Raw genomic sequence first — 27,330 nt, forward strand, 5'->3', positions numbered from 1 at the left:
CTAGGCAACAGCTTGTGATTGTGGTGGCGACAGATCCTCTACAGCTGTCACCGCTTGTGATGCACCGTCCTCAGCAGGGCCTACTTGGTTTGGTTTTCTCGCTGTCGTCTTTTTATCTTCCTCAGATTCCGAAGACGATCTCAAGGCATCTTCCTCTTTCTTGATCATTGTACTTTTCAGTCCCTCCGGAAGGAATTCGTAGAAGGCCATTCGGAACTGCTTGTTTGTCGCGCTGTATACAATAGGATTAAGCCCTGCACTACACTTTGCAGCAATTGGCGGTAAAGCTATTAGGATTGCTGGTAGAGATTCCGGGCCAACAAAGGCTGAATAGAAGGATACGATGGCATAAGGCACCCAGGCAACAACGAACACCACTAAAAATACACAAAAAATCAAATTGAATTGTAACTGCAGTTAAACCATATCCACGTTCGACATGTCAACCGTAATTATAACCTTCTCTAGTTCAATGCATCCTATCATTTCAAAAAGCTTTCGATTATATCTTAGTATCATAACAAAATCCTCTCCATCACTACACCAATACTCAACATCACACAACATACATTACCATTAATACATTATATGACACCATACATCTCTGCATCATTAAAATATCACACAATGAACCTCTCCATCACAACAGTATCCAACAATGAACCTCTCCATCACAACAGTATCGCACAATGAACCTCTCCATCACAACAGTATCACATAATTAACCTCTCCATCATTACAGTATCACACAATGAACCTCTCCATCACAACAGTATCCAACAATGAACCTCTCCATCACAACAGTATCACACAATGAACCTCTCCATCATTACAGTATCACACAATGGACCTCTCCATCACAACAGTATCACACAATGAACCTCTCCATCATTACAGTATCACACAATGAACCTCTCCATCATTACAGTATCACACAATGTACCTCTCCATCATTACAGTATCACACAATGGACCTCTCCATCACAACAGTATCACACAATGAACCTCTCCATCATTACAGTATCACACAATGGACCTCTCCATCACAACAGTATCACACAATGAACCTCTCCATCATTACAGTATCACACAATGTACCTCTCCATCATTACAGTGCCACACAATAAAACTCTCCATCATCACCATATCACACAATGAACCTCTCCATCACAACAGTATCCAACAATGACCTTCTCCATCATTACAGTATTACACAATGAACCTCTCCATCATTACTGTATCACACAATGAACCTCTCCATCATTACTGTATCACACAATGAACCTCCCAATCATTATAGTATCATACAAATAACCTCTCTATTATCACAGTATCACACAACAAACGTCACTGTTATTTTTTAGTGTCACAATGAAACTCTCCATCATTACAGAATAACACAATGAACATCTTCATGATTACAGTATCACACAATAAATTTCTCCATCATCAAAGTATTACACAATAAACCTCTCCATCATTACAGTATCACACAAGCTACCTCAAATATCAGTCTTCAGACTTTGTCATCAGATCAGCATAAACTATAGTTAAATTTCTGCCATCTCTGCCGATCCATTAAAAAAGTTGAAGATTTTTGGCAACAAGGTTACACAAAAAATAATCTAATACAAGCGATCTGTATCAGTAAAGTATCTCTGAACTAATTACGAAATGGATATTTTGATGTTTCTTTAAGATCAGGATAGGCAAGTAGATGGAAGGCGGAAAAGCATCACTGAGATCAGAAAGGGAATTAAAGAGAAGTTGTCTTTGATTAGTATAAAGATGAAGAAGAAGTGAACACAATCTTCTACACAAACAAGCAGGGCTATCAATTGGATGGGAATTAAATCGATCAAAGTTACGGTGACTTAAGATTATTTAGTTTCTTAGCTGATATAATGATATTGTCTTTACTAGCTCCAAGGAATTTAATGATATCTAAAACTTGATGTCGGTCACATGCATCAGGTTGATAAACCAAAAAATGAGCTCTAATGGGTGTAATTTTGGGAAACAGACAAGAAGGATCCACTCCCTGACATGAGGTTTGGAAAGAAGCTAGCATAATATGGGTGGGTTTTAGAACAACAAACAAATATGAAAATGATAGTTATCATTGTAATATTGAGAGGAGTAAGATTGTTTCGAATGCATGTAATTAATAAGTGTCATAAAACACACATATCCATCATTATATATAGTCACACCACACACATTTTCATTATTACATAATTTCACACCACACACATCTCCATTATCATATGATGTCACAATATACATTCATTAATATATAATGTCACAACACACAGCTCCATTATTATATAATGTCACAACATACATCCATTAATATATAATGTCACAACACACATCTCCATTATTATATAATGTCACAACACACATCCATTAATATATAATGTCACAACACACATCTCCATTATTATATAATGTCACACAACACATCTTCATTATTATATAACGTCATAATACACATATCTATTATTAAATAATGTCACAACACAGATCTCCATTATTATATAATGTCACAACACACATCGTCATTATTATATTATTTCACAACACACATCTCCATTATCATATAATGTCACAATAGAAATCACCATAATAATATATGACATCACACAACACACATCTCCATCATTATATATGACATAACACACCACACATCTCCATTATTATATTATTTCACAATACACATCTCCAGTATCATATAATGTCACAACACACATCTCAATTATTGTAGATTGTCACACCACACACATTTTCATTATTATATAGTGTCACACAACACATATCTCCATTATTATATATTGTCACAACACACAACTCCATTATTATATATGACATAAACACAACACACATCTCCCTGATTATATAATGTCACAACGCATATCGTCATTATCATATTATGTCACAACACACATATCTATTATTATATAATGTTACAACACACAGCTCCATTATTATATAATGTCACAACACACATCGTCATTATTATATAATGTCACGACAAACATCTACATTATTACATATGACATCACACAACATACATCTCCGTTATTATAACATTTGACCACACACATCTCCATTATTATATAATGCCACACCACACACATCTCAATTATTTTACAATGTCACCACACACATTTCCATTATTATATAATGTCACGCAACCCATCTCCATTATTATATATGACATAACACACCACACATCTCCATTATTATATATTGTCACAACACACATCTCCATTATTATATTTGATATCACACAACACACATCACCATCATTATATATGATATCACACAACGCACATCTGCATTATCATATAGTGTCACACAACACACATCACCATTATTATATATGACATCACACAACATACATCTGCATTATCATAATGTCACACAACACACATCACCATTATTATATATGACATCACACAACACTCATCTGCATTATCATATAGTGTCACACAACACACATCACCATTATTATATAATGTCACACCACGCCAATCTCCATTACATATTATCGTACCGCTCACCTTTCCAGCATTTAATTAATCCATATCATTCAGTTTAAACTCAACCTCAACGATTTCCTAGATCGTACCAATAAAATATCACAGTACAATCAAATAATGTCAACATCATTACTTACTAAGCATGCAGCCAATTGTCTTTGCCATTTTTTTCTCCACCCTGAGGTTCTTTCTAGCAACACGACTTGTCATGTCCCAAACTCCACTTCGTGCGACATTGCGGATCTAAGAACGAAAAGATGGTACGTGAAAATATTGTTTTTTCTTGTGTTTTATTATTTATGTTAAACAAGCAATATTTCCCTATCATTTAAACCAAACACTATTTTCCCTTTTGTAAACCAAATGATGTTCCCTACCATGGAAAACAAACATTGTGACCCATTATGTACCCCAATTCATGTTTTCCATCATGAAAGTCAATCCATATTTTCCATCATATAAACAAACAAAAATCTGTATCATGGAAATCAATCTAGTTTCCCATTATATAAACCAAACAATTTTCTCTATGATATAAACCAAACAATTTTCCATATTATGGAAACCAAATTACATTTCCCAACATATAAACCAAAAAATAATTCATGGAAACTAGTCTAGTCTAATAAAACAAACAATCCCCCTATCATGGAAACCAAGTCACGTTTCCAGCCATATAAATCAAACCATTTTCTCCATACTGGAAACCAAATCACGTGTCCCATCATATAAACCAACAAACTTTATCTATCATGGAATTAAGTCCAGTTTTCCATCTGATAAAACATAATATCCCCCTATCATGGAAACCAAATCACGTTTCCAGCCATATAAAGCAAACAATTTTCTCCATACTGGAAACCAATCTAGTTGTCCCATCATATAAACCAAACACTCCCCCTATCATGGAAACCAAATCACGATTCCCATCATATAAAGCAAACAATTTTCCCAATCATGGAAACCAAATCACGTTTCCCATCATATAAAGCAAACATTTTTTTCCATATTGGAAACTAATCTAGTTTTCCCATCATATAAAGCAAACAATTTTTTCCATATTGGAAACTAATCAAGTTTTCCCATCATATAAAACAAACAATTTTCCCTATCATAGAAACCAGATCACGTTTCCAATCATATAAAGCAAACAATTTTTTTTTCTACATTGGAAACTAATCTAGTTTTCCCATCATATAAACCAAACACTCCCTCTATCATGGAAACCAAATCACGTTTCCATCATATAAAGCAAACAATTTTCCCTATCATGGAAACCAAATCACGTTTCCCATCATATAAAGCAAACAATTTTCTCCATATTGGACACTAATCTAGTTTTCCCATCATATAAACCAAACACTCCCCCTATCATGGAAACCAAATCACGATTCCCATCATATAAAGCAAACAATTTTCCCAATCATGGAAACCAAATCACGTTTCCCATCATATAAAGCAAACATTTATTTCCATATTGGAAACTAATCTAGTTTTCCCATCATATAAAGCAAACAATTTTTTCCATATTGGAAACTAATCTAGTTTTCCCATCATATAAAACAAACAATTTTCCCTATCATAGAAACCAGATCACGTTTCCAATCATATAAAGCAAAAAAAATTTTTTTCTACATTGGAAACTAATCTAGTTTTCCCATCATATAAACCAAACACTCCCCCTATCATGGAAACCAAATCACGTTTCCCATCATATAAAGCAAAACATTTTTTTACCATATTGGAAACTAATCTAGTTTTCCCATCATATAAACCAAACACTACCCCTATCATGGAAACCAAATCACGTTTCCCATCATATAAAGCAAACAATTTTCCCTATCATGGAAACCAAATCACATTTCCCAACATATAAAGCAAACAATTTTCCCTATCATGGAAACCAAATCACATTTCCCAACATATAAACCAAAAAATAATTCATGGAAACTAATCTAGTTTTCCCATCTAATAAAACAAAGAATGTTCTTTATCATTGAAACCAAATCACGTTTCCCATCATATAAAGCAAACATTTTTTTCCATATTGGAAACTAATCTAGGTTTCCCATCATATAATGCAAATGATTTTCCCTATCATTGAAACCAAATCACGTTTCCCATCATATAAAGCAAACAATTTATTCATATTGGAAACTAATCTCGTTTTCCCATCATATAAAGCAAACAATTTTTTTCATATATGGAAACTAATCTAGTTTTCCCATCATATAAACCAAACACTTCCCCTATCATGGAAACCAAATCACGTTTCCCATCATATAAAGCAAACAATTTTCCCCTATCATGGAAACCAAATCACATTTCCCAACATATAAAGCAAACAATTTTCCCTATCATGGAAACCAAATCACATTTCCCAACATATAAACCAAAAAATAATTCATGGAAACTAATCTAGTTTTCTCATCTAATAAAACAAAGAATTTTCCCTATCATGGAAACCAAATCACGTTTCCCATCATATAAAGCAAACAATTTTCCCAATCATGGAAACCAAATCACGTTTCCCATCATATAAAGCAAACATTTTTTTTCCATATTGGAAACTAATCTAGTTTTCCCATCATATAAACCAAACACTCCCCCTATCATGGAAACCAAATCACGTTTCCCATCATATAAAGCAAATAATTTTCCCTATCATGGAAACCAAATCACGTTTCCCATCATATAAAGCAAACAATTTTTTTCCATATTGGAAACTAATCTAGTTTTCCCATCTAATAAAACAAAGAATTTTCCCTATCATTGAAACCAAATCACGTTTCCCATCATATAAAGCAAACAATTTTTTTCTATATTGGAAACTAATCTAGATTTCCCATCATATAAACCAAACACTCCCCCTATCATAGAAACCAGATCACGTTTCCCATCATATAAAGCAAATAATTTTCCCTATCATGGAAACCAAATCACATTTCCCATCATACAAAGCAAACAATTTTCTCCATATTGGAAACTAATCTAGTTTTCCCATCATATAAACCAAACACTCCTGCTATCATGGAAACCAAATCACGTTTCCCATCATATAAAGCAAACAATTTTTTCCATATTGGAAACTAATCTAGTTTTCCCATCATAAAAACCAAACACTTCTCCTATCATGGAAACCAAATCACGTTTCCCATCATATAAAGCAAACAATTTTTTCCATAGTGGAAACTAATCTAGTTTTCCCATCATATAAATCAAACACTCCCCCTATCATGGAAACCAAATCACGTTTCCCATCATATAAAGCAAACAATTTTCCCTATCCTGGAAACCATATCACATTTCCCAACATATAAAGCAAACAATTTTCCCTATCATGGAAACCAAATCACATTTCCCAACATATAAACCAAAAAATAATTCATGGAAACTAATCTAGTTTTCCCATCTAATAAAACAAAGAATTTTCCCTATCCTGGAAACCAAATCACGTTTCCTATCATATAAAGCAAACAATTTTTTTTTCTACATTGGAAACTAATCTAGTTTTCCCATCATATAAACCAAACACTCCCTCTATCATGGAAACCAAATCACGTTTCCATCATATAAAGCAAACAATTTTCCCTATCATGGAAACCAAATCACGTTTCCCATCATATAAAGCAAACAATTTTCTCCATATTGGAAACTAATCTAGTTTTCCCATCATATAAACCAAACACTCCCCCTATCATGGAAACCAAATCACGTTTCCCATCATATAAAGCAAAACATTTTTTACCATATTGGAAACTAATCTAGTTTTCCCATCATATAAACCAAACACTACCCCTATCATGGAAACCAAATCACGTTTCCCATCATATAAAGCAAACAATTTTCCCTATCATGGAAACCAAATCACATTTCCCAACATATAAAGCAAACAATTTTCCCTATCATGGAAACCAAATCACATTTCCCAACATATAAACCAAAAAATAATTCATGGAAACTAATCTAGTTTTCCCATCTAATAAAACAAAGAATGTTCTTTATCATTGAAACCAAATCACGTTTCCCATCATATAAAGCAAACAATTTTTCTATATTGGAAACTAATCTAGGTTTCCCATCATATAATGCAAATGATTTTCCCTATCATTGAAACCAAATCACGTTTCCCATCATATAAAGCAAACAATTTATTCCATATTGGAAACTAATCTAGTTTTCCCATCATATAAAGCAAACATTTTTTTTCATATATGGAAACTAATCTAGTTTTCCCATCATATAAACCAAACACTTCCCCTATCATGGAAACCAAATCACGTTTCCCATCATATAAAGCAAACAATTTTCCCCTATCATGGAAACCAAATCACATTTCCCATCATATAAAGCAAACAATTTTCCCTATCATGGAAACCAAATCACATTTCCCAACATGTAAACCAAAAATAATTCATGGAAACTAATCTAATAAAACAAAGTTTTCATGGAAACCAAATCATCATCATATAAAGCAAACAATTTTCCCTATCATGGAAACCAAATCACGTTTCCCATCATATAAAGCAAACAATTTTCCCTATCATGGAAACCAAATCACGTTTCCCATCATATAAAGCAAACATTTTTTTCCATATTGGAAACTAATCTAGTTTTCCCATCATATAAAGCAAACAATTTTTCCTATCATAGAAACCAGATCACGTTTCCAATCATATAAAGCAAACAATTTTTTCTATATTGGAAACTAATCTAGTTTTCCCATCATATAAACCAAACACTCCCCCTATCATGGAAACCAAATCACGTTTCCCATCATATAAAGCAAACAATTTTTCCATATTGGAAACTAATCTAGTTTTCCCATCATATAATGCAAATGATTTTCCCTATCATTGAAACCAAATCGCGTTTCCCATCATATAAAGCCAACAATTTATTCCATATTGGAAACTAATCTAGTTTTCCCATCATATAAAGCAAACATTTTTTTTCATATATGGAAACTAATCTAGTTTTCCCATCATATAAACCAAACACTTCCCCTATCATGGAAACCAAATCACGTTTCCCATCATATAAAGCAAACAATTTTTTCCATAGTGGAAACTAATCTAGTTTTCCCATCATATAAAGCAAACAATTGTTTCCATATTGGAAACTAATCTAGTTTTCCCATCATATAAAGCAAACAATTGTTTCCATATTGGAAACTAATCTAGTTTTCTCATCATATAAAGCAAACAATTTTTTCTATATTGGAAATTAATCTAGTTTTCCCATCATATAAACCAAACACTCCACCTATCATGGAAACCAAATCACGTTTCCCATCATATAAAGCAAATAATTTTCCCTATCATGGAAACCAAATCACGTTTCCCATCATATAAAGCAAACAATTTTTTCCATATTGGAAACTAATCTAGATTTCCCATCTAATAAAACAAATAATTTTCCCTATCATTGAAACCAAATCACGTTTCCCTTCATATAAAGCAAACAATTTTTTCCATATTGGAAACTAATCTAGTTTTCCCATCATATAAAGCAAACAATTTTTTCCATATTGGAAACTAATCTAGTTTTCCCATCCTATAAAGCAAACAATTTTTTACATATTGGAAACTAATCTAGTTTTCCAATCATATAAAGCAAACAATTTTTCCATATTGGAAACTAATCTAGTTTTCCCATCATATGAAGCAAACAATTTTGTCCATATTGGAAACTAATCTAGTTTTCCCATCATATAAAGCAAATGATTTTCCCTATCATTGAAACCAAATTACATTTCCTATCGTATAAACCAAATATTTTTTCTATCAAGGAAACCAAATCACGTTTACCATGATAAACACTTTTTCGTATCAAAGACATTAATTTAGTTTTTCAAAAATACAAGCAAAACACTTCCCACAATCGTCGAAACCAAATCACGTTTTCCATTATATAACCTAAACAATTTTCTTTATTATGGAAACCAATTTAGTTTTCCAAACATATAGACCAAGCAATTTTCTCTATCATGGAAACCAAATCACGTTTTCCATCATATAAACCAAACAATTTGATCTATCATTGAAACCAATCTAGTTTTCCCATCATAAAATACAAATAATTTTCCCTATTACGAAACCAAATCACGTTTTCTATCATATAAACCAAACAATTTGATCTATCATTGAAACCAATCTAGTTTTCCCATCATAAAATGCAAATAATTTTCCCTATTACGAAACCAAATCACGTTTTCCATCATATAAACCAAACAATTTGATCTATCATTGAAACCAATCTAGTTTTTCAATCATATAAACGAAACAATTTTTCCTATCATTGAAACCAAATCATTTTTCCCATCATATAATGCAAATAATTGTTTTCTATCCTGGAGATACACGTTTCCGGTCATATAACCAAATAATTTTTCTATCATGGAAACTAAATCACGTTTGGTCACCTTCATCTTATAACACAACCAGTAGAAGATTAGAGTGTGACGTTTCGATGACTGCATGGACACATTCATCCTTTCTGCCGGCCTCCGAGTCGTTTGGATGCGCGCTCCTCCTCATCAGATTATTAGATAGAAATGATATTTTAAAATGTTTTATGAATGTAGTTTATATTGATTTTACAATAACTGATGAAGTGACCTCTTCATAATATAAGCTGGTGGCTCTGCTACAGTTAAAATAGTCAATAACCTGATGGAAAGGGCTATGATTTTCAACTGAATAGGACAGGGTGTATCTCTGAACTTTAAAAATTGCAATTTCACTATAAGGCAGTTTATTTTGATAAGGATTCCCGTAAAAAAAAAGCATCAGTCCCTTCATATCTTACCTGTTGGAACTCAGGTACGTTTATTGTTTCACCTTAATATCTGTAAATGTCTATTTTTTATTTTCTTGATTTCTGTTAGTCTGCTTTTTATATATATGTGTAGCCTTGCGGTTCGTTAAACGCATGTTTATTGTACAAAACACACTAAAATGTTTTATATTACAAAATAAGCTAATCTGCCTATACTTATCGAATTAAGCTTAAAACATAGACGTTTACACTAATAGGGATTAAGTATCAATGTCCAGTTAATGGTGAATTGTAGGTAAAATAAATAATCTAAATATGTGTTTGGGTGACCTAACAATGATTTTTTGTATAGCTTCGTTATGAAAGCAATTAGAATCTTTTTTCAGTCAACGATAGGTGAAAGTTACAATCTAAGATATGTGTTGAGATGGCCATTCATATTGTAAGCATGTTTGATTATGACAGTTATCAGAAGTATCTATTTTTCATTCATTAATAACACATGAAAAGTTATAAACATACCAACTTCATTTTTGTATTTGTTAGCAATCAATTTCAAATTGCACTGTTTATAGGGTGAGGGCTAACCCTAAAGATCAAGGTTAGTATAGGTGGTAAATAGGTCACATACAGGTCTGGGTGACTACATATACAACAACAATGACGGTCTTTTGTCTAGAAACCACAAGAGAGCTTACACGCACGGCGTTTATCATATATATAACAGATGATGACTCTGATTGTAATGAGCAAAATGTTGAACTTTGGTCAATGTATAGATAAGTAACATCTGTGTTGGAGTTTTAAAGGCAACGATTTTTCTCTAGTATATTTTGACATAAATATCTTCATCTTTCTGTACAGTTATAGTAGAGTACACGCCCCGATCTTTTTCGTCCGCGTTTTGGAATCTCCCTAGTCTAAAATATGTGATGTCATTTCTGCTATAAGAATATCCGCCATATGCATGAACTGAATGGTTTACACAAAGTGAAAGTTTATTATATGACATTCCTATATATACGCTGTGTTGTCCAGGGATATTACAAATTAAGTGAAAATTAGTTTTCTTAGTAAGAGTTTCCGAAAACACAACAAAACCGAGACAAATAGCGAGTAAATAAATCTACCGATTAGAATCTTCTTGATCAGAGTTAATCTGGTCAATATGTTAATTAGAAAACATACTAATCTTATAATTTGCCGACATCACTTTCAAGTCATACCTGAGTGAACACTTGGATACAGGTAATTAAGTGTCCAGCGTCGTCTAACTAGTGTCAGGACTAGACACAGGTGTTATTTACCTTTATAATTTCACACCTGACACAGATTGAGGACGTAGATAATGTACCATTATTATTACACCAGATGTTACCTTTTATGTATATCAGAATGTAATGATATATGTATATACATACGGCTTAGTGACATATTTCAGTTCATCTGAAATTTAATAACACATCCATAATAACTGTAATATGATGGTTAAACGAATAGAAATTCTATTAATTTACAAACGTTTAAATTGTTTAAAGTGAAACATATATTATTCAAATAATGGTATATGAGAGCGCAAAAGAAAGTGTTTTTGTTTGTTTTGACTTTTTAATATATTTTGAAAGGAAGCAGCTACCGAACACGGCTATCTGAAGTTACGTAAACGACCTTGACCGAGATGATTAATGACCTATATCTATAAAAACTACAATGACTTGTTAATTTGAACTAGATTTTTAATGGCATGAAATAAGGTGATAGCAAATGCCACGATTCATTGTTGGAAACGAAATGATTGAAAGCCCGGATAGGTGAAAAATGGAAAACTTTTGTCATATTTCAACATATAAAGCAAACAATTTTCCCAATCATGGAACCAAACGAAATTTTCCCTATCATGGAAACAAATCACATTTCCCAACATAACAAACAATTTTCCCATGACAATTTTCATATGTCTTCCAATATTGGAAACTAATCTAGTTTTCCCATCATATAAACAAAGAACTCCCCTATCATATGGAAACCAAATCACGTTTCCCATCATATAAAGCAAACAATTTTTTTCCTATTTGGAAACTAATCTAGTTTTCCCATCATATAAACCAAAATTTTCCCTATCATGTTTCCCATCATAAAAGCAAACTTTCCCAATCATATTTCAACATATGAAACATAAACAATTTTCCCAATCAAATCACGGAACACAATTTTTTCTTACAGTGGAAACTAATCTAGTTTTCCCATCATATAAACACAAACAATTTTCCCCTATCATGTTTCCCATCATATAAACAAACAAATACAAACAATTTTCCCATCATATAAAGAACAAAGTTTTCCCAATCATATAAAGCAAACAAAGCATATAAACACAAACAAACTCCAAAATCATGGAAACAAAACACAAACACAATTTTCCTATCATGGAAACCAAACATGTTTCCAAACATATAAAGCAAAAAATTTTTTCATGGAAACAAAATCAATTCCCAATCATAGAACACAAACAATGCTCCCAATCAACAAACAATTTTTCCCATCATTGTAGCACAAACAGTTTTCCCAATCATATAAACAAAACAATGCTCCCAATCATGGAACACAAACAAACAATCATAAACACAAACAATACTCCCAATCATGGAGCACACAAAATAGAACACAAACAATACTCCCAATCATAGAGCACAAACAATCCCAACATAGAACACAAACAATACTCCCAATCATAGAAGAACACAATAAACAAACAATACTCCCAATTATAGAATTATAGAACACAAACAATACTCCCAATCATAGAACACAAACACATAGAGCACAAAATAATTCCCAATACTCCCAATATAGAACACAAACAATTTCCCAATCATATAGAACACAAACAATACTCCCAGTCATGGAATAAAAACAATTTCCTGTCATAAACACAAACAATCCTCCCAATCATAGAACACAAACAATACAATATAAGAACACAAACCAATCATAGTCATCACATATAGAAAACAAACAATACTCCCAATCATAGAACACAAACAATATTCCCATCATGGAACACAAACAATGTTGCCAACAATCCCAATTATAGAACACAAACAATCCTCCCAATTATAGAACAAAAACAATACTCCCAATCATAGAACACAAACAATACTCCCAATTATAGAACACAAACAATCCTCCCAATTATAGAACAAAAACAATACTCCCAATCATAGAACACAAACAATCTTCCCAATCATAGAACACAAACAATACTCCCAATCATAGAACACAAACAATACTCCCAGTCATGGAATAAAAACAATGTTGCCTGTCATGGAGCACAAATAATCCTCCCAATTATAGAACACAAACAATACTCCCAATCATAGAACACAAACAATGCTCCCAGTCATGGAATAAAAACAATGTTGCCTGTCATAGAGCACAAATAATCCTCCCAATCATAGAACACAAACAATAAACAATCCTCCCAATCATAGAACACAAACAATACTCCCAATCATAGAACACAAACAATACTCCCAATTATAGAACACAAACAATCTTCCCAATCATAGAACACAAACAATACTACCAATCATAGAGCACAAACAATCCTCGCAATTATAGAATACAAACAATACTCCCAATCATAGAGCACAAACAATCTTCCCAATCATAGAACACAAACAATACTCCCAATCATAGAACACAAACAATCTCCCCAATCATAGAACACAAACAATACTCCCAATCATAGAACACAGACAATACTCCCAGTCATGGAATAAAAACAATGTTTCCTGTCATGGAGCACAAATAATCCTCCCAATTATAGAACACAAACAATTCTCCCAATCATAGAACACAAAAAATGCTCTCAGTCATTGAACACAAAAAATGCTCCCAATCATAGAACACAAACTATACTCCCAGTCATGGAATAAAAACAATGTTGCCTGTCATGGAGCACAAACAATCCTCCCAATTATAGAACACAAGCAATACTCCCAATCATAGAACACAAACAATACTCCCAGTCATGGAATAAAAACAATGTTGCCTGTCATGGACCACAAATAATCCTCCCAATTATAGAACACAAATTATTCTCTCAATCATGGAACACAAACAATGCTCTTAGTCATTAAACACAAACAATACTCGCAATCATGGAGCACAAACAATCCTCCCAGTTATAGAACAAAAACAATACTCCCAGTCATGGAATAAAAAAAAATGTTGCCTGTCATGGAGCACAAATAATCCTCCCAATCATAGAACACAAACAATACTCCCAATCATAGAGCACAACCAATCCTCCCAATCATAGAACACAAACAATACTCCCAATTATAGAACACAAACAATACTCCCAATCATAGAACACAAACAATACTCTCAATCAAAGAACACAAACTTTACTCCCAGTCATGGAATAAAAACAATGTTGCCTGTCATGGAGCACAAACAATACTCCCAATTATAGAACACAAACAATACTCCCAATCATAGACCACAACCAATCCTCCCAATCATAGAACACAAACAATACTCCCAATCATAGAGCACAAACAATCTTCCCAGTCATAGAACACAAACAATACTCCCAATCATAGAACACAAACAATCTCCCCAATCATAGAACACAAACAATACTCCCAATCATAGAACACAGACAATACTCCCAGTCATGGAATAAAAACAATGTTTCCTGTCATGGAGCACAAATAATCCTCCCAATTATAGAACACAAACAATTCTCCCAATCATGGAACACAAACAATGCTCTCAGTCATTAAACACAAAAAATGCTCCCAATCATAGAACACAAACAATACTCCCAATCATAGAACACAAACAATACTACCAATCATAGAACACAGACAATACTCCCAGTCATGGAATAAAAACAATTCTTCCAATCATAGAACACAAACAATCTTCCCAATCATAGAACACAAGCAATACTCCCAATCATAGAACGCAAACAATCTTCCCAATCATAGAACACAAACAACACTCCCAATCATAGAACACAAACTATACTCCCAGTCATCATAGAGCACAAACAATCCTCCCAATTATAGAACACAAGCAATACTCCCTATCAAGGAACACAAACAATCTCCCCAATCATAGAACAGAAACAATACTCCCAATCATAGAACACAGACAATACTCCCAGTTATGGAATAAAAACAATGTTGCCTGTCATGGAGCACAAATAATCCCCCCAATTATAGAATACAAAGAATTCTCCCAATCATAAAACACAAACAATACTCCCAATCATGGAGCACAAACAATCCTCCCAGTTATACAACAAAAACAATACTCCCAGTCATGGAATAAAAACATTGTTGCCTGTCATGGAGCACAAATAATCCTCCCAATCATAGAACAAAAACAATACTCCCAATCATAGACCACAACCAATCCTCCCAATCATAGAACACAAACAATACTCCCAATCATAGAACACAAACAAACTCCCAATCATAGAGCACAACCAATCCTCCCAATCATAGAACACAAACAATACTCCCAATCATAGAACACAAACAATCTCCCCAATCATAGAACACAAACAATACTCTCAATCAAAGAACACAAACTTTACTCCCAGTCATGGAAGAAAAATAATGTTGCCTGTCATGGAGCACAAATAATCCTCCCAATCGTAGACCACAACCAATCCTCCCAATCATAGAACACAAACAATACTCCCAATCATAGAGCACAAACAATACTCCCAATCATAGAACACAAACAATACTCCCAATCATAGAACACAGACAATACTCCCAGTCATGGAATAAAAACAATGTTGCCTGTCATGGAGCACAAATAATCCTCCCAATCATAGAACACAAACAATACTCCCAATCATAGACCACAACCAATCCTCCCAATCATAGAACACAAACAATACTCCCAATCATAGAGCACAAACAATACTCCCAATCATAGACCACAACGAATCCTCCCAATCATAGAACACAAACAATACTCCCAATCATAGAGCACAAACAATACTCCCAATCATAGAACACAAACAATACTCCCAATTATAGAACACCAACAATCTTCCCAATCATAGAACACAAACAATACTACCAATCATAGAGCACAAACAATCCTCGCAATTATAGAATACAAACAATACTCCCAATCATAGAGCACAAACAATCTTCCCAATCATAGAACACAAACAATACTCCCAATCATAGAACACAAACAATCTCCCCAATCATAGAACACAAACAATACTCCCAATCATAGAACACAGACAATACTCCCAGTCATGGAATAAAAACAATGTTTCCTGTCATGGAGCACAAATAATCCTCCCAATTATAGAACACAAACAATTCTCCCAATCATGGAACACAAACAATGCTCTCAGTCATTAAACACAAAAAATGCTCCCAATCATAGAACACAAACTATACTCCCAGTCATGGAATAAAAACAATGTTGCCTGTCATGGAGCACAAACAATCCTCCCAATTATAGAAAACAAGCAATACTCCCAATCATAGAACACAAACAATATTCCCAGTCATGGAATAAAAACAATGTTGCCTGTCATGGAGCACAAATAATCCTCCCAATTATAGAACACAAACAATACTCCCAATTATAGAACACAAACAATGCTCCCAGTCATGGAATAAAAACAATGTTGCCTGTCATGGAGCACAAATAATCCTCCCAATCATAGAACACAAACACTACTCCCAATCATAGACCACAACCAATCCTCCCAATCATAGAACACAAACAATACTCCCAATTATAGAACACAAACAATACTCCCAATCATAGAACACAAACAATACTCCCAATCATAGAACACAAACAATACTACCAATCATAGAGCACAAACAATCCTCGCAATTATAGAATACAAACAATACTTCCAATCATAGAACACAAACAATCCTCCCAATCATAGAACACAAACAATACTCCCAATCATAGAACGCAAACAATCTTCCCAATCATAGAACACAAACAATACTCCCAATCATAGAACACAAACAATACTCCCAATCATAGAGCACAAACAATACTCCCAATTATAGAACACAAACAATCCTCCCAATTATAGAACAAAAACAATACTCCCAATTATAGAACACAAACAATACTCCCAGTCATGGAATAAAAACAATGTTGCCTGTCATGGAGCACAAATAATCCTCCCAATCATAGAACACAAACAATACTCCCAATCATAGACCACAACCAATCCTCCCAATCATAGAACACAAACAATACTCCCAATCATAGAACACAAACAAAACTCCCAATCATAGAGCACAACCAATCCTCCCAATCATAGAACACAAACAATACTCCCAATCATAGAACACAAACAATCTCCCCAATCATAGAACACAAACAATACTCCCAATCAAAGAACACAAACAATACTCCCAGTCATGGAATAAAAACAATGTTGCCTGTCATGGAGCACAAATAATCCTCCCAATCATAGAACACAAACAATACTCCCAATCATAGAACACAAACAATACTCCCAATTATAGAACACAAACAATACTCCCAATCATAGAACACATACAATACTCCCAGTCATGGAATAAAAACAATGTTGCCTGTCATGGAGCACAAATAATCCTCCCAATCATAGAACACAAACAATACTCCCAATCATAGACCACAACCAATCCTCCCAATCATAGAACACAAACAAACTCCCAATCATACTCCCAATCATAGAACACAAACAATACTCCCAATCATAGAAGCACAAACAATACCAATCAATCATGGACACAAACAATCCTCCCAATCATAGAACACAAACAATACTCCCAATCATAGAACACAAACAAATCATAGAACACAAACCTCCCAATGTTGCCTGTCATGGAACACAAACAATACTCAATTATAGAACACCAATCATAGAACACAAACAATACTCCCAATTATAGAACACAAACAATACTCCCAATCAAGGAACATAGACAATCTTCCCAATCATAGAACACAAACAATACTCCCAATCATAGAACACAAACAATCTCCCCAATCATAGAACACAAACAATACTCCCAATCATAGAGCACAAACAATACTCCCAATTATAGAACACAAACAATACTCCCAATCATAGAACACAAACAATACTCCCAATCATAGAACACAGACAATACTCCCAGTCATGGAATAAAAACAATGTCCCCAATCATAGAACACAAACAATACTCCCAATCATAGAACACAAACTATACTCCCAGTCATGGAATAAAAACAATCATAGAACACAAACAATACTCCCAATCATAGAACACAAACAATACTCCCAATCATGGAACACAAACAATCCTCCCAATCATCAATACTCCCAATCATGGAACAAAAACAATCCTCCCAATCATGGAGCACAAAATAATCCTCCCAATTATAGAACACAAACAATACTCCCAATTATAGAACACAAACAATGCTCCCAGTCATGGAATAAAAACAATGTTGCCTGTCATGGAGCACAAACAATCCTCCCAATTATAGAACACAAGCAATACTCCCAATCATAGAACACAAACAATACTCCCAGTCATAGAACACAAAACAATGTTGCCTCCCAGTCAATCACAATCAGTCACAAACACAAACAATATCCTCCCAACAATCTTCATAGAACACAAACAATACTCCCAATCATAGAACACAAACAATACTCCCAGTCATGGAATAAAAACAATGTTGCCTGTCATGGAGCACAAATAATCCTCCCAATCATAGAACACAAACAATACTCCCAATCATGGAGCACAAACAATTCTCCCAATTATAGAACACAAACAATACTCCCAATCATAGAACACAAACAATCTTCCCAATCATAGAACACAAACAATACTCCCAATCATAGAACACAAACAATACTACCAATCATAGAGCACAAACAACAATACTCCCAATCATAGAACACAAACAATCCTCCCAATCATAGAACACAAACAATACTCCCAATCATAGAACGCAAACAATCTTCCCAATCATAGAACACAAACAATACTCCCAATCATAGAACACAAACTATACTCCCAGTCATGGAATAAAAACAATGTTGCCTGTCATAGAGCACAAACAATCCTCCCAATTATAGAACACAAGCAATACTCCCTATCAAGGAACACAAACAATCTCCCCAATCATAGAACACAAACAATACTCCCAGTCATGGAATAAAAACAATGTTGCCTGTCATGGAGCACAAATAATCCCCCCAATTATAGAATACAAAGAATTCTCCCAATCATAAAACACAAACAATACTCCCAATCATGGAGCACAAACAACCCTCCCAGTTATAGAACAAAAACAATACTCCCAGTCATGGAATAAAAACAATGTTGCCTGTCATGGAGCACAAATAATCCTCCCAATCATAGAACAAAAACAATACTCCCAATCATATACCACAACCAATCCTCCAAATCATAGAACACAAACAATACTCCCAATCATAGAACACAAACAATACTCCCAATCATAGAACACAAACAATACTCCCAATCATAGAGCACAAACAATCTTCCCAATCATAGAACACAAACAATACTCCCAATCATAGAACACAAACAATCTCCCCAATCATAGAACACAAACAATACTCCCAATCATAGAACACAAACTATACTCCCAGTCATGGAATAAAAACAATGTTGCCTGTCATGGACCACAAATAATCCTCCCAATCATAGAACAGAAACAATACTCCCAATCATAAAACACAAACAATACTCCCAATCATGGAGCACAAACAATCCTCCCAGTTATATAACACAAACAATACTCCCAATCATAGACCACAACCAATCCTCCCAATCATAGAACACAAACAATACTCCCAATCATAGAACACAAACAATACTCCCAATTATAGAATTCAAACAATACTCCCAATCATAGAACAAAAACAATACTCCCAATCATAGAATACAAACAATACTCCCAATCATAGAGCGCAAACAATCATCCCAATCATAGAACACAAAAAATACTCCCAATCATAAAACACAAACAGTCTACCCAATCATAGAACACAAACAATACTCCCAATCATAGAACACAAACTACACTCCCAGTCATGAATTACAACAATGTTGCCTGTCATGGAGCACAAACAATCTTCCCAATTATAGAACACAAGCAATACTCCCAATCAAGGAACACAAACAATCTCCCCAATCATAGAACACAAACAATACTCCCAATCATAGAACACAGACAATACTCCCAGTCATGGAATAAAAACAATGTTGCCTGTAATGGAGCACAAATAATCCTCCCAATCATAGAACACAAACAATACTCCCAATTATAGAACACAAACAATGCTCCCAGTCATGGAATAAAAACAATGTTGCCTGTCATGGAGCACAAATAATCCTCCCAATCATAGAACACAAACAATACTCTCAATTATAGAACACAAAGAATGCTCCCAGTCATGGAATAAAAACAATGTTGCCTGTCATGGAGCACAAATAATCCTCCCAATCATAGAGCACAAACAATACTCCCAATTATAGAACACAAACAATCCTCCCAATTATAGAACAAAAACAATACTCCCAATCATAGAACACAAACAATACTACCAATCATAGAGCACAAACAATCCTCGCAATTATAGAATACAAACAATACTCCCAATCATAGAGCACAAACAATCCTCCCAATCATAGAACACAAACAATACTCCCAATCATAGAACACAAACAATCTCCCCAATCATAGAACACAAACAATACTCCCAATCATAGAACACAAACTATACTCCCAGTCATGGAATAAAAACAATGTTGCCTGTCATGGAGCACAAACAATCCTCCCAATTATAGAACACAAGCAATACTCCCAATCAAGGAACACAAACAATCTCCCCAGTCATAGAACACAAACAATACTCCCAATCAAAGAACACAAACAATACTCCCAGTCATGGAATAAAAACAATGTTGCCTGTCATGTTCCACAAATAATCCTCCCAATTATAGAACACAAATTATTCTCCCAATCATGGAACACAAACAATGCTCTTAGTCATTAAACACAAACAATACTCCCAATCATGGAGCACAAACAATCCTCCCAGTTATAGAACACAAACAATACTCCCAGTCATGGAATAAAAACAATGTTGCCTGTCATGGGGCACAAATAATCCTCCCAATCATAGAACACAAACAATACTCCCAATCATAGAACACAAACAATACTCCCAATTATTGAATTCAAACAATACTCCCAATCATAGAACACAAACAATACTCCCAGTCATAGAATACAAACAATACTCCCAATCATAGAGCACAAACAATCATCCCAGTCATAGAACACAAACAATACTCCCAATCATAAAACACAAACAGTCTACCCAATCATAGAACACAAACAATACTCCCAATCATAGAACACAAACTATACTCCCAGTCATGAATAAAAACAATGTTGCCTGTCATGGAGCACAAACAATCCTCCCAATTATAGAACACAAGCAATACTCCCAATCAAGGAACACAAATAATCCTCCCAATCATAGAACACAGACAATACTCCCAATCATAGAGCACAACCAATCCTCCCAATCATAGAACACAAACAATACTTCCAATCATAGAACACAAACAATACTCCCAATTATAGAACACAAACAATACTCCCAATCATAGAACACAAACAATACTCCCAATCATAGAACACAAACAATACTACCAATCATAGAGCACAAACAATCCTCGCAATTATAGGATACAAACAATGCTCCCAATCATAGAGCACAAACAATCTTCCCAATCATAGAACACTAACAATACTCCCAATCAGAGAACACAAACAATCTCCCCAATCATAGAACACAAACAATACTCCCAATCATAGCACACAAACTATACTCCCAGTCATGGAATAAAAACAATGTTGCCTGTCATGGAGTACAAACAATCCTCCCAATTATAGAACACAAGCAATACTCCCAATCAAGGAACACAAACAATCTCCCCAATCATAGAACACAAACAATACTCCCAATCATAGAACACAAACAATACTCCCAGTCATGGAATAAAAACATTGTTGCCTGTCATGGAGCACAAATAATCCTCCCAATTATAGAATACAAACAATACTCCCAATCATAAAATATAAACAATACTCCCAATTATGGAGCACAAACAATCCTCCCAGTTATAGAACACAAACAATACTCCCAGTCATGGAATAAAAACAATGTTGCCTGTCATGGAGCACAAATAATTCTCCCAATCATAGAACACAAACAATACTCCCAATCATAGACCACAACCAATCCTCCCAATCATAGAACACAAACAATACTCCCAATCATAGAACACAAACAATACTCCCAATTATAGAACACAAACAATACTCCCAATCATAGAACACAAACAATACTCCCAAACATAGAACACAAACAATACTCCCAATCATAGAGCACAAACAATCCTCGCAATTATAGAATACAAACAATACTCCCAATCATAGAGCACAAACAATCTTCCCAATCATAGAACACAAACAATCTCCCCAATCATAGAACACAAACAATACTCCCAATCATAGAACACAAACTATACTCCCAGTCATGGAATAAAAACAATGTTGCCTGTCATGGACCACAAAAAATCCTCCCAATTATAGAACACAAGCAATACTCCCAATCAAGTAGCACAAACAATCTCCTCAATCATAGAACAGAAACAATACTCCCAATCATAGAACACAGACAATACTCCCAGTCATGGAATAAAAACAATGTTGCCTGTCATGGAGCACAAATAATCCTCCCAATCATAGACCACAACCAATCCTCCCAACCATAGAACACAAACAATACTCCCAATCATAGAACACAAACAATACTCCCAATTATAGAACACAAACAATACTCCCAATCATAGAACACAAACAATACTCCCAATCATAGAACACAAACAATACTAGCAATCATAGAGCACAAACAATCCTCGCAATTATAGAATACAAACAATACTCCCAATCATAGAATAAACAATCTCCCAATCATAGAACACAAACAATACTCCCAATCATAGAACAAAAACTATACACCCAGTCATGGAATAAAAACAATGTCGCCTGTCATTGAGCACAAACAATCCTCCCAATTATAGAACACAAGCAATACTCCCAATCAAGGAACACAAACAATCTCCCCAATCATAGAACACAAACAATACTCCCAATCATAGAACACAAACAATACTCCCAATCATATAACACAGACAATACTCCCAGTCATGGAATAAAAACAATGTTGCCTGTCATGGAGCACAAACAATCCTCCCAATTATAGAACACAAGCAATACTCCCAATCAAGGAACACAAACAATCTCCCCAATCATAGAACACAAACAATCTCCCCAATCATAGAACACAAACAATGCTCTCAGTCTTTAAACACAAAAAATGCTCCCAATCATAGAACACAACCTACACTCCCAACCATAGAACACAAACAATACTACCAGTCATGGAATAAAAACAATGTTGCCTGTCATGTGCACAAATAATCCTCCCAATTATAGAACACAAACAATGCTCCCAATCATGGAACACAAACAATGCTCTCAGTCATTAAACACAAAAAATGCTCCAAATAAAGGAATAAAAACAACCATCCAAATCAATGAATATCTGTTCGAACAAACATTTGCCCAAATTTCTGAATGCCAATTTAAATACTATCAAATCTTCCTTACAGTCTTATTGCTATACTCTCTACTTAAGATATTTGATTGTATGTGGACTTGTTCCTAGAACTTTCCATTTTATGAATCGTAAACAACGGAACAAATATGTGTTTATTAACTAAACTGTAGCGTGGAAAATACAGCTAAATGAAAGAAGAATTATACAGAGTTCGGAGTCATAAAAACTATTGTCTGCTTGATAACATTGCAGTCGAAGTTAGTGGTAAGATCTCCCAAACGACAATTGGTATTCTTATGGCAACTTACTGTGTCACTGATTGATGACTTGTTGTTGTTGTTTTCATGCCACGCTTCATTTATTAAAGAGCTTTTCAAAATAGGTAAGAAGGATCTTGATCTCACCAGCAGATTATCAGCATGCCTACATTTGTATTGTAACACACTATGCCCCTCTCTTGGTTAATTTAAATTAGGCTGTATTTATCGAAGAACTATTCAAAACAGGACGCAAAGACAAACATTACGAAGTCTTTCAGTTCCACTTTCTGATATATTGGTGACATCTTCAAATAAAAAGTTATTCATTGACCATATTAATCATACATACCGATTCGAATTCGACACGACAGACTCTCCAACATAAGCTTCTTACCTCGATCATTTCCTACACTGATACCATTATAAATAACTTTTCACCATTAGTGGATAGCAATGTACCTGCATCACTAGCATATGGTGTTAACATGTCGCAGCTGATCTGACATACAAGGACCTGTTCATAATATCACGATTTTCGTGCAAGATGTCTCAATTGACAAACTTATAACACAGAATTTCAAGAGATGCAGGTTGATGAAGATTGTGGTAAAGTTTTACGGTCGTCGTAGTAGTCTCATTGAGAAATATACTATATATTTGTGCGATATGAACCTGGACTTATTCGATGCTCGTTAGATTGTACTGGTAAGTCGTATAAAACAGGGTAAATCATAAATAAAAAAATGTAATGTTTCAAAGTGGTATGGCATACAGTCAAGTAGCTGGACGCTCTAATGTCACCCATTTTTTATTTCTTGGTTCATGCAGCGTCTGAACAAAATTAGACAAGTTGACGTTTGAACTATTAGACTTTGCTCTTGCTAACCTTTTTGTTTTGGTCGATGGACAGGACATAAATTAATGATATACATATGTTAAGTCCACTTCTATTAATTTGCCGCCCTTATCTCAATCCAACTTTTTAAACAGCAGCAAATATCCTTACTTTATAACGATACCAGAGTAAACAATTAATGGTTTCTGCTTCTTCTTAACATAATTAAACTCGGCAAGGTATCTGATACGGCCTTGAATGCATGTCATATCATGACGGTCTAACTCCAAGGTATTCATAAAAGACAAAAAAAAAAAAAAAAACAAAACAAAACTCACTAGGCTCCGGGTGTTCAAAAGCTAATCACTGGTTAGTATAACACTTGTTGCCTTTGAATTAACAAGATTGTCGAATGCAAAGTTAACGCTCAAAATAAATCAATCTTCGTTTTCTCAACATACCTACAACTGTGAAATGACTTTTGTTTTTTGTCAAATTTTGTTAGATTCTTTTTAGAAAATTATCACTAATCCATGATTTTCTCGAACCAACCTTTAAACAACGGGTGCAATTTTTGTTCTTTCAAAATGCCCTGCTTCTAGACCTATTCCATTTTCTTTGATCTTATTAACCTTAGAACTCATGTTGATATACATATTAGAAATTGATGTTTCCCGTATTAACCTATCTATAAGTAATTGCAAATCAAAATGAAAATTATTGCTGCTCGTCATGGTATTTTGCTGCATTTGGTTTTGGAATTGAGATAGTATGTTATTTGATTTAAGTATAAAGAAACAATACACCTGTCAATGGTAAGATCAGACTTTTCAAATCCATTACTGGATAAACTTGCTGATTGACATGTTAATACTTTGCAAGCATGGTCCTAATCTGCGTTACCATTTGGAATTCCCGTTCTCTACTCTGAAGTAAATGATACTTACCGTCATGTAGACGCCGTTGTAACAGAAAATTATCACGGCCAGAGGTATAATAAAGCAGAAGATGAAAATACACATGAGATAGCTTTGTATAGCTGGGTCATTCGGTGCAAATGAAACACCACAAGAAACATTAGACCCCTCAAGTGTATAATAGTTCCATCCAAAAAACGGCAAGACGGACCAGAAAAGTCCCCCGATCCAACAACAGACGATAGCAATCAGAGCCACACTATGGCTTATTATTTTGGCCTTTAGTGGTTTGGCGATGACGATGTATCGGTCAAAAGAAATGGCACACAGGAGATACAAGTTTGTCAGACCAAGTACATACACCAAGAATCCTTCAAGGGTACACATCAACTCCCCATGTGTCCATTTTCCGGCGTAAGACGCTGTAGCAGCGAAAAGACATACGGAAGACATTCCTAAATCGTTCATTGCTAAACTAATCACGAACATGTTTGTTGGTGTACGTAAATTTTTATTCTTCAAGAATACAAGCAAAGCACTGCCATTGAAGAAAGAGCCAACCATCCAAGTTAAGAACAACATCACGGCAAACACACTATAGTATGTGTCCATATTCTCAAAAGCTGGAGCCAAGTCCACAGATGACCCGTTGGTCGTATTGTTGTTATCCATAGTTAAATACCACACAAAGTATCTGAATCAAGATTTCTTGTATCGAAATTAACTTGCTCTTACGCTTGTTTAATAGTATAACTAACTACTAAGCCAGCTATGACTCGATCCTCTCCATCAGACTGATGTATATTGCTAGATATCTCCCGAGGACAATGTCAATCTGTGCATAAGTCTTCTTAAATAAATCTGGTCGTTTGCCCCAGTCAGGGTTGAGGATTTGGAGTAGAACCAATATCTGTGTGATTACTTTCCCCAAACATATATATATTTAACGGGAAAATGTTCGTGTTTGTTGCAGTCTCCTGATTACCTTGATGGGTTCACTGTTACTCTCATAATAACCCATCTGGCCTTACTGTGTCACGCCAACCAATACCATCGCCGCCCATCGAAGCTTCACAGTGAGAAGTATATCATAGTCTCATCTACAGTGCGATACCAACAAAGCGTCAGGGTGTGCATGTTTTTCCGAAATCAGGAGAGGCATCTTAGAATAAATTATGTAATAATGTAATGTCATATTTATCAAGTGATGTTGTTGCCCGTTGAAAACTTCATAGTATCAACTAAATTACAGTTTTACCAA

General features: G+C 34.5%; 1 protein-coding gene across 1 annotated transcript; it reads right to left on the reverse strand.

The window, feature by feature from the left end:
* Window positions 1-26,741, reverse strand: LOC132559093 (visual pigment-like receptor peropsin). The gene is made up of 3 exons (XM_060223704.1): window positions 26,100-26,741; window positions 3,683-3,788; window positions 1-377 (listed from the first exon to the last, which is right to left on the reverse strand). Exons 1-3 carry the CDS (start codon window positions 26,739-26,741, stop codon window positions 1-3), a joined length of 1,125 nt encoding a protein of 374 aa, XP_060079687.1.
* Between the last annotated feature and the right edge of the window lie 589 nt (window positions 26,742-27,330).

Source organism: Ylistrum balloti, unplaced genomic scaffold (assembly GCF_031769215.1).
Source record: "Ylistrum balloti isolate Yb309-2 unplaced genomic scaffold, AGI_CSIRO_Ybal_v1 Utg370854, whole genome shotgun sequence".
NCBI lineage: Eukaryota > Metazoa > Mollusca > Bivalvia > Pectinida > Pectinidae > Ylistrum > Ylistrum balloti.

Bases quoted from the DNA above. Each gene is read 5' to 3' on its own strand.
- LOC132559093 (XM_060223704.1), bottom strand. From the start codon at position 26,741: ATGGATAACAACAATACGACCAACGGGTCATCTGTGGACTTGGCTCCA. The intron at 3,789-26,099 runs GTAAGTATCATT...TTTCGTTCTTAG, and splicing joins ACAACGGCGTCTACATGACG to ATCCGCAATGTCGCACGAAG. The intron at 378-3,682 runs GTAAGTAATGAT...GTGTATTTTTAG, and splicing joins GACAATTGGCTGCATGCTTA to TGGTGTTCGTTGTTGCCTGG.